The 9,879-nt window shown below is 49.9% G+C and overlaps 1 protein-coding gene across 5 annotated transcripts in view; it reads left to right on the plus strand.

Moving 5' to 3' along the window:
• Nucleotides 1-8,244, plus strand: part of CTIF (cap binding complex dependent translation initiation factor) — a 483,939-nt gene extending 475,695 nt beyond the window's left edge. For 4 of the 5 annotated variants that reach the window (XM_007486656.3, XM_007486658.3, XM_007486659.3 and 1 more), the window contains one exon: nt 3,089-8,244. In XM_007486656.3, coding sequence (XP_007486718.1) covers nt 3,089-3,304 — 216 coding nt within the window. In that variant the 3' untranslated portion in view covers nt 3,305-8,244. The remainder of the gene's footprint in view (nt 1-3,088) is intronic. The other variant, XR_008917834.1, reaches the window with a different exon arrangement.
• Nucleotides 8,245-9,879: the final 1,635 nt, after the last annotated feature.

Consider the following 9,879-nt stretch of genomic DNA (forward strand, 5'->3'; position numbering starts at 1 on the left):
CATTGGAAGTTCTCTAAGTTATACTAATAAAATGTCTGGTTTAAAAAGGAAGTCTCCCTTTTAACAAAGAGGATGCACGGCTGAGGCAGGAGCAGATAAATGGGCCTGGTGAGGAAGAGGCAGGGAAGCAGCAACAGGAAGCAAAAGAGTGGATATTTGGAACAAAAGATCCTGAAACCAAAGTAATGAGAAGATAAGCTGGCACCAGGAACTAAGAAATCCCTCAAGCACTGAGAGTGTCTGGAGTTTTGCTACCCTCAAGAATTTCTTCAGCAATACATATGAGCACTTTTCTAGCTTAAGACATTGCCTGAACCATGAGGAAGTTGAGTGACTTGCCATGATGGCCCCATGCCCAATGGCACCTTGGGTAGTGTTGACTTTGATGTCAAGAAGACATGAGTTTGAATCCTACCTCAACCTTATGAGGTGTGTCAGCCTAGGAAACTCACTTAACCACTGTCTGCCTCAGTTTCCTTGTTGGTAAAAATGGAGATAATAAGAGCAACATACATCCCAGGGTTGTTGTGAGTATAAAGCACCTTGCATTCCTCAAGTGCTCTATGAATGTTAGTACAATAATGATTTATAATGATAATGATGATAACAATGGCAATGATGATGATGTCAAAAGTGAGGCTCCAATATGCGTCAAAGTACTCCCATAGTAACTGAATGGCTCAGTGGATAGAGCACTAGGTCCAAAGTCAGGAAGAAGTGAGTTCAAATCCAGCTCCAGATATAGCTAGTGTTTGGGCAACCCTGGCCAAATCATTTAACCTCTACTTGCCTTATTTTCCTCAACTGTAAAAAGAGGAACATAACAGCACTTATCAAATGTGGCCTCAGGCACGTCCTACCTGTGTGACCCTGGGCAAGTCACTTAACCCCCATCACCTACCTTTTACTGCTCTTCTGCCTTGGAGCCAATGCACAGTATTGATTCTAAGACAGAAGGTAAGGATTTAAAAGCATTTTTAAAAAATTTTAAAGACTCCAATGAGATCATATCTGTCAAGTACCCAGCACATGGTGGGAACTGTAGAAATACTAGATAACCTCCTTTCCCTTCTGTCCCTGGCTCCCATCCCCACCCAGGCTCCAGCTCCTCCAGTTGCCCCACCGTGCTTCAGCCTGGATCCCCAGCCCAGTTCTCCCCTGCCAGGACAGTGGTCCGTAACCCCATGCCAGGGCTTTCCTGCTGGAGTTCCTGTCTTCTTCCTGTCTCCCTGCCCCACTCCTCACCCTTCCTCCTGCCTTCCTCAAGGGAAACCTCTTCCAGCTCTGGAGAAGCCCTCTAAGCTTGCCTCTCCTGGAGAGCAGGGAATGGGAATGTCACTTTGGGAGGAGGGAGCAGGGTTCTTTGCATCCCGGCTTACCTCCTGGGACTCTGCCAGCCTCCCCCTGCTTGTTTCTGCTTTCTCTTTACCTATTTTCCTTTACCCAGGGAGGAATGATCTTCCAGATAGAATCCCCTGCCCAGCAATGAGCTCTTTTCTAGTGTTCTCCTCACATAGGCTCTCAGCAGTGGCTTGGCCCCATAGAGAGTACCTGGGCCAGTGTACGAACTGGGACCACTACAACAATGAGTAATAACTAACACTTAAAATACTGCTCTAAAGTCCATTCTATTGTTGTAGTTCAGTTATGTCTGACTCCCTGTGACTCTTGGCACAGATGCTGGCATGGTTTGCCCTTCCTTCTCCAGCTCATTTTACAGATGAGGAAACTGAGGCCAGTAGGGTTAAGTGACTTGCCCAGGGTCACACAGCTAATAAGTGTCTGAGGCCACATTTGAATTCAGGTCTTCCTGACTCCAGGTCCAGTGCTTTATCTACTGTGCCACCTATCTAAAGTTTACAAAGCACTTTACAAACATTATCTCATTCAGTCCTCACAACAGCCCTGATAGGTAGGTGCTATTATTATCTAAGCATTAGTTAAGTAAGGAGATTAGACTGTCCTTTAACATGTCCTTATTACTGAGAGTCCTTGGGATTCCTCTTTGGAGATGGATAACCTTCAGAGACTGGGGCACACTTTCTTGAATATTCTCAGTGAAGGCAGATCTTTGTCCTTTGAGGGTAGATTTTATTCTAATCAATTCTAATATATGTAGTAAGTGATGCTATTTTGGAACTCCTTTTTTTTTTTTAAACCTTTACCTTCCATCTTGGAATCTGTACTGTGTATTGTCTCCAAGGCAGAAGAATGGTATGGACTAGGCAATGGAGGTCAAGTGACTTGTCCAGGGTCACACAGCTAGGAAGTGTCTGAGACCAGATTTGAACCCAGGACCTCCTTTCTCTAGGCCTGGCTCTCAATCCACAGAGTTACCTAGCCGCCCCCTGGAACTCTTATTTTAAGGATACATCTTTTCCCATAGGGCAGCATGATAGCATCTAAGTCTCTTTTCTCTAGGTTGGGATGTTCAGTTTAGAAACTATTAAAGTCAATTATTGGGGGCAGCTGGGTGGTTCAGTGGATTGAGAACCAGGTCTAGAGATGGGAGGTCCTGGGTTCAAATCTGGCCTCAGACACTTCCTAGCTGTGTGACCCTGGGCAAGTCACTTAACTCCCATTGCCTAGCCCTTACCACTCTTTTGCCTTGGAACCAAATACACAGTATTGATTCTGAGAAGGTACGAGTTTAAATTCAATCATTCCAGGCTCTCCTGTAGTCTTGCTTCTTAGGTTTCTCTGTTTTTATTTATATTTTATATAGCTCTATATTTACCTTCTGTCTTAGAATCAGGACTGTGTATTGGCTCTAAGGCAGAAGAGCAGGGAGGGCCAGGCCATGGGGGTCAAGTGACTTGCCCAGAGTTAGAGTTTATTTTTTTAACAACACACTTCCACCGAAGTTTTCCCAAGTCCCAGGAGGCACGCTGGCTCCCTCTCTCCTTCGAGCATTTCACGCCTCGTCTCGCTTCTTCCGTAAAGAACAGAAGCCCTGGCCGGCCGTTCCTTAGAGCTTGCAAGGGGTTCCCAAACAAAGCGCAGGCAGCCCTCTCGCTCGCCTCCGCCATCTCCTCTACGCCGAGGGGCAGGCCTGCTCGATCTGACTCGTACCCTTCTCGGTCCACAGCTGCAGAGCACAGGTCGGCTGCTGGAGGAGCAGCTGCCCGAAATGATGACGGAGCTCTTGGCCAGCGCCCGAGACAAGATGCTGTGCCCCTCCGAGTCCATGCTGACGAGGTCGCTGCTTCTCGAGGTCATCGAGCTGCACGCCAACAACTGGAACCCCCTGACCCCGACCATCACCCAGTACTACAACAAAACCATCCAGAAACTGACGGCCTGAGGAGGCAGGGTGGGGAGGGCCGGGAGGGCCCACAGGCCAGGGGGCCCGCAGGGCAGGGAGCAGGACCCGGAGGAAAGGGAAGGGGACGGCCGGCGGCCGCGGAGTAGGAGCAAGACCCAGCACCTTAAATGGAAGCAGGAAAGCGGGCAAATAGGCCCCGAGGCAAATCCCGAGAGGGAAGGGAGCCAGCCCTCGGTGCAATACCTAGGAAGAGCCACCCCACCCCTGCTCCCTGCATGCGGCAATACACATCCATGAAGGATGCATGTCTCTCTTTAGCAGGGGCCCCCTGCCATCTCCCTACCTATTTCCTAATGCCCGGCCCCAGCTGCCCGGCCTCTGCCCCTGCAGGGCTCCCGTCGCTGGGGGCTCCTCCTCGTGACGCCATCAGAGCCGTGACAGACGCTCCCTCACCCCGGGACACCGTGTGGGTCAGAAGAGACCGCAGAGGGCCGAAAACAGGCGTCCGAGTCTGGTCTGGCATTGTTTCCCGCCCCACCCCGCCCCCACTCTCCATTATGTCAGTTTGCAGTAGCCAACTGGCGGAGGCAACACATGGCAGATGTCTTGGGAGGACAAAGAAACACAAGGTCCGCACCAGACGCTCGCCCGCCCGCCCGCTCGTAATTGACGACTTTTGTCCAGCGGGGCTGAGTTGGGGTAGGCGCTGGGGCCCAGCCACTCGCCCTCCTCGGACTCACTCCTGAACCACGGGAGGGGGGCGGGGGGCAGTTGTATTGGCACTCTTGGGAGGCTGGTTGGGTTTTTATAAAAAGACACTGACTTTGAAGCCTCTTTTCTCTGGGAAGAGAGCCTCTGGGAGGAGGGCAGTTCCGGGCTTGTCGCTCGCTCGCTCCAGGAGTCATTTAAGATCATCAGACACTTCTGGGCCAGGAGGGGCTTCCTCCAAGAAACCTGGGCTATAGGGCGTCCTTGGGGCTTTGACCTGCGACTGTGTCCTTCCGCTTAGCCCCAGATAGCCTTGGCAAACAAGCTCCAAGAAAGCCGTCCTGTCCTCCCCTATACACCGCAGTCTGTTCTAAGTGCCTCTGGCTGCAGGAACAACGACGTTGTCCAGGGTGCTAATTCGACTAGCTCCGGGCTTAACTGATTGGGCCTACCTACGTCATGGTACCCCATGTCTAATCAGAAGTGTCTGGGGGGCCCAGACCAGGCGGGTAGAAGCCAAGCATCCCCTGGAGCACAGTGTTATTAGGGGAAAGATGGAGAGAATCCAGAGCCAACGTCCCACCAGTGTTAGTCCTTAGGGTGAGGCAGAGGCAATTGTCTAGGGGTCAGAGGCCCTGTCCACCATCATGCCCCGATCTGGCTGCATGGAGCTGGATACAGGGTGTGCTGTTTTAAGCGAGAGTAAGAGATCCCACTGATGAACTTGAGCGTGTTTCCTGGAAGTCAGGGCAAGCCTAGCTCAGCATTTCCAATGGGCTTCTGAACAACCCACTTTCTGGGGATGCAGACCTGAACAGGGACCAGGAAATGATGTTGGATTTCAGCAGCTTCCTTCTTTGCTCCTTTTGAGGTTTACCACTCACTAACTCATCCCCTGGGCTCCCCAAACCAGAAGCCTGGTACACCTGAGGGATGAGGTTTTCCCTTTTTTGTTCAGAGCTCACGGGAGTGAGAGATGAGAAAAGGAAAGGCAGTCTCCGTCCCAGCCTCCCTGTGGCCAAACTTCAGTTACCTTGGAGGCAAGGGAATTTATATCCACCGATAGCTAGGGCACACATGCCCCCCGGGTCTACTCCCTGCCAGATGACTTCATACACCCATTCCTTGAAAATAAGCCTACCCACCCACCCACCCCCCTATGAAAAGGAGAGAAGAGAGCCCCACCCTGCGGTTCTCAGACTATGCCACCAGAGCTAATGAGGCAACTGTCTTTCCTACTATATGTACCCTTGTTCCTTTTTTCTCCATCAGTCCTCTTTCTCTCTTTGTTTTCCGCATCACCCTCCCATTCTTTTTGCTTGTGCCCTCTTTCCCTCCTGTCCCCCAACTCCTCACCTTGCCACTGCTCAGTCCTAATGAGGGCCTGTGGGTCAAAAGATTGCTAGCCCTTGGCTTGAGTTGTTCATTGGCGCTTGTAGAAGGCCAGGAGAAAGCCAGTCTCTAATGGATTCGGCCAATCTGGTCAGGAGAGGACGGTAAAGGGTAGAAACCATTGATCCACTCAATGAGCAATCAGAGAACTTCTAAAGTGGCGAATAGAGTGGTTCTAATCTCAAGGCTCTGCTAAAAATCAGGGGAAAGAGTTAGGTGTGAACCTTGTAGGAGCTATAGAGAGACTGAGAGCAAGAGTGGGTGTAGAGAAACTGAGGGAATAAGGGGATGGACACTATAAAACCAGGACAAGAAGTTCTGATTCCGATGGAGGGCTTTCTCAAAAGATCTTTTTATGTGACAAGGTCCCCTGCAGGAGCTGTGGAGGCATGTCCCCTTGGGCGAGGCAATGGGCTCTTGGAAGGGCCCCCAGTAGGGCCATGAAGCTTACTTCCTCCAGTTATCTAACCCTGTGAGTCAGGCTCCTTAACTCTCAAGGCAATAGCGTGGAAGAAGTAAAATAGTATACATATATATGCACATATATATATATTTTTAATTACATATTGTGTCACAGTGGCTTCTGGCATACGGTTTACACAGGTCAATCTGTTGCTTTAAAGCGCTTTCTGGCCAATCTGAATAACTATTTAAGCCGTTTTCTATATCTAGTTGCTGCTACTTTTACAGACTTGTGAAAAGTGCTTCAGAGATTTAAAATAATAATAATAATAATAAGCCTAAAACCTTGGAAGCCATTTTAAGGGAGAATCGTCTGATGAGAACATGAGCAGGAGCTAGAGGGCAGGCCTAAGCAATACTGAGAGAGCCCTGATCTCCCCAGCCTGGGGCCATTTCTGGCCTTCACCCGGTGAACTGTGGTTTGCCTCCTTTGTCCTCTGAATGTATCAAGGGAAGCCCTAGACAAGAAAACTGGATCTTGTATTTCTAAGTTTTCAAATCCATACCCAACTGACCACAACTTACTTTCTGAGGACATTTTGAAAGCCAGCCCCCACCAACCAGTGGTCATTCTGCTTAAGCACTTTCCCCAGTGGACCAGCCCACCAAAGGGCCAGCTTGTGTCATGGCTGTGTAGCCCGGGGCATCAGGCTGAATGGTTTCGGTCCATTTCTTGGTACTACAGCCCACACCCGAGACACTGGAAACCCACCTTCCTCTGGATGACTCTCCAGTTAATTCAGTCTGCCTGTTTGTCTTGCTGTCAGCTGCTTTGTAAGCTTCAGGTTTTCAGATAATCCTGTCTATCCATGTCAATGTAATTGTTGGCTGAGGCGGTATTTATTTCTTATTTTTATTTTATTTTATGTTTTTCTGAGGGATGGGAGGGGCTAAAAATATGCCACTCACTCGCCATGCCTTGGAAAACCTATAGGAGGCAGAACCCCAATACCAAGGCTATCCACCAGGGCCTAGATGGGGGGGGGTCTCCCCAAGGCTTGGCCAGAAACTTACCTGGCAGCAGGAACTGGTCAGCTCTTCTGTTATGAACTGTCTCCCCTGGAAGCCATGGAGAGGGGTGGGAGGAGGGACAGTGGAAAGTGAAAAGCATCCACCTGCCCTAGGCTACCCTGTGTGGGGAAAACTGAGAGTGGAAGTGCCCAGAGGACAAATATGCGGGATCCTCCTCTGCCTTCAGCATTTGCACAGGAAGATTGCCCATGATCCCCTCAGGACCCGAGGGTTCAGAGGACCCCTGTCAAAGCTTCTTTGTGAATGGTAGCCCCCAATGGATGATCCCTTCCTTGACACATGCCATTTCCCATTTGGCCCCCAGGTACCAGAGTTTAATTAATAGCAGGAAGAAATCTGACCCCTGCCCTTAGCCCTCTGCGTGTGTGCCGAAGGAGGGACCTCTCCCCACACATTCAAGCACGTCTTTTGGTGGGTGGGGACCTCGGGGGAAAGAGCTGAAGGCTAGAGGGTGGTGCAGATGGACCGTAGCTGGTTTCCAGGTAGGTTGGGGGACCAGAGACAAATGCCAGGCCAGAGAAGAGGGGACAGGGATGAGATAGAGCACGTGGCTAACAGCCAGAGACTTGGGTGGCAGGCTGACAAGCTGTCAGCAGAAAACCTACCCAGCACAGAATTCGATTGGTTCAGTGAATGGGGAAGGGTTTCCTCCGAGTGACTTGGCCTGTGTTTCCCCAGCAATGCTCCTATGCCTCACCTAGAAGAGACTCCCGTGAGGAAGGCTCTGATTCAAAAGGAAGGGGACGAAGTGAACGGAGGTGCTTGGGAGGGCAAGCGGTCCTCCGGCTCCAGGCAAACACGTCTGTCTGTAAGGACTGCTCGTCCCCAAAAGGCCTGGTCATTTATTTTCTTACAATGACATATCCTTTATTTTTGCAGCACCCCTCCCCCAGCGGGGCTCTGGAGAAACCTCTCCCCCTAGGCTGGGACTTCCCTGCTTGGCCCATAATTTCCTAGGGCTGGTCACAGGCTGCATCCCCGCCTCTCCAAAGATGCCCCTGGGGAAAGGAGACAAGGACACTGTAAAGGGGGGGGATGGGAAAGAGAGGGGAGGGTCCAACTTCCCCTAACTCAACCACAGAATCGTGCACATAAGAGAAGCTAGGGAAGGATATAATATCTATATATTTATTGTGTTGGAGAAGGTAGCATTTTAATTTAATCATCCATCACAGCTGTTAAACTAAAAACTTTTTCTTTCTTGAAGAAAATGCAAGAGTGGGGCTGGAAGGAGGGGGAAGCAGTGGTCGGTGGGCCTGGAGAAGGGCGAATCTTCCTGTGGACTGCTGAGAGAGGCTAAACGAGAGACAAGACAGTTCTGAAATGCTGTATGCTATGAAATACGTTGTCTGAGTAATAAATGTTTCAACCCTGACATTTCATCATCCCTGTTGAAATGTGCTTGCTTCTGTTTGGAAGGGAAAGAGGTTGGACGGGGTTTTGCCGAAGGAGCGGGAGGAGAGGGCTGCCAGAGTGTTAAGGGCCAGGGTGCAGGAGGGCAGTGTGGCCACACGCCTGGACCTGGAGACGGGCACCAGTGGCCTGGCTCTGCCCATTGTTGCGTGTGCCTTTGGAGAAGTCGTTCTCCCTCTCCTCCGACCGGAACGTGAGACAACTCAACGAGATGGTTCCTAGAGTCTCTTGGCTCTAACGTTCTGCTGTTTCTGGGACTTTTCTTTGGTAACCCCAAATTTCAGCATCCATCCAGAAAGAAAGGTCACGGGGACCAAACAAATCAAACAATCCCTGCTGAGGGGTTAGCTAGCCCCGCTGGAGCAATAGCACTTGGCCTCAAAGAGCTGACGTTGTGCTCTTCTCCCCAGGGCAGATGGGCAAGGAGAACCTGGAGAAAAGATGGCAGACACAGAGAAAAAGAATTGGTTGAGTGGAAGATTCTTGAGAGCGGGGACCATGTTGTTTTTCATCTTTGTTTCCCCAGCTCCTAGCGCAGAGCTTGATAAATGGTGGGTGGCTTAAGAAATGGGTGGTGAATTTCAGGGGCAGCCAGATGGCACAGTGGAATGAGAATGACAGCTGGAGTCAGGAAGACCTGAATTCAAATCTGACCTACACGCTTAATAGCTTAGTGACCAAGGGCAAGACACTTTACCATATTTGCCTCAGTTTCCGCATCTGTCAAATGAGCTAGAGAAGGAACTGGCAAACTATTCTAATATTGGAGTCATAAAAAGTAAGACATGACTGAATTTAAACCACAACAAGAATTTCAGGGGGCAGCTAAGTGGCTCAGTGGATTGAGTTAAGCTTAGAGAAAGGAGGTCCTGGGTTCAAGTCTGATCTCAGATATTGCCTAGCTGTGTGACCCTGGGCAAGTCACTTAACCTCCATTACTTAGCCTTCACTGCTCTTCTGCCTTGGAATCAATACACTATTGATTCTAGGACAGAAGTGAATGGTTTGATAAAAGAGAATTTAAGGGGGGGGGGGCAGCTGGGTAGCTCAGTGGATTGAGAGCTAGCCCTAGAGATGGGAGGTCCTAGGTTCAAATCTGGCCTCAGACACTTCCCAGCTGTGTGACCCTGGGCAAATCACTTGACCCTCATTGCCTAGCCCTTACCACTCTTCTGCCTTGGAGCCAATACACAGTATTGATTCCAAGACGGAAGGTAGGGGTTTTAAGTAAAAAAGAGAAAATTTAAGGAAATTTAAATTACGTTTGAGTCGATCTTTTAAAGCTGGACCATTCAAACTCCCCACAGCTAGAAGCCACTCTCAAGGGCTAAGACCTGCTCCCAGCTGGGCCATCTCTTCTATTGGTCTGTTTCTGAATGGGATGAATGATTTCTTCTCCACCCCCTACCCTCACCTGCACCCCATATTGGAGTGAAAAGCATATCTAAATAGCTCAGTCTAAGGGCCTCTTGGGATGCAAGGGTGAGATGTTGTGCACATTTATTACTATTGTAAACATAATTCATTGAATAAATAATATGCCAACTCATCGCGCTGATATCCTGGATTTTCTGAGCGTTATAGATTCCTCCACACTGATGACCAAG

Source organism: Monodelphis domestica, chromosome 3 (assembly GCF_027887165.1).
Source record: "Monodelphis domestica isolate mMonDom1 chromosome 3, mMonDom1.pri, whole genome shotgun sequence".
In the NCBI taxonomy this organism is placed as follows: domain Eukaryota; kingdom Metazoa; phylum Chordata; class Mammalia; order Didelphimorphia; family Didelphidae; genus Monodelphis; species Monodelphis domestica.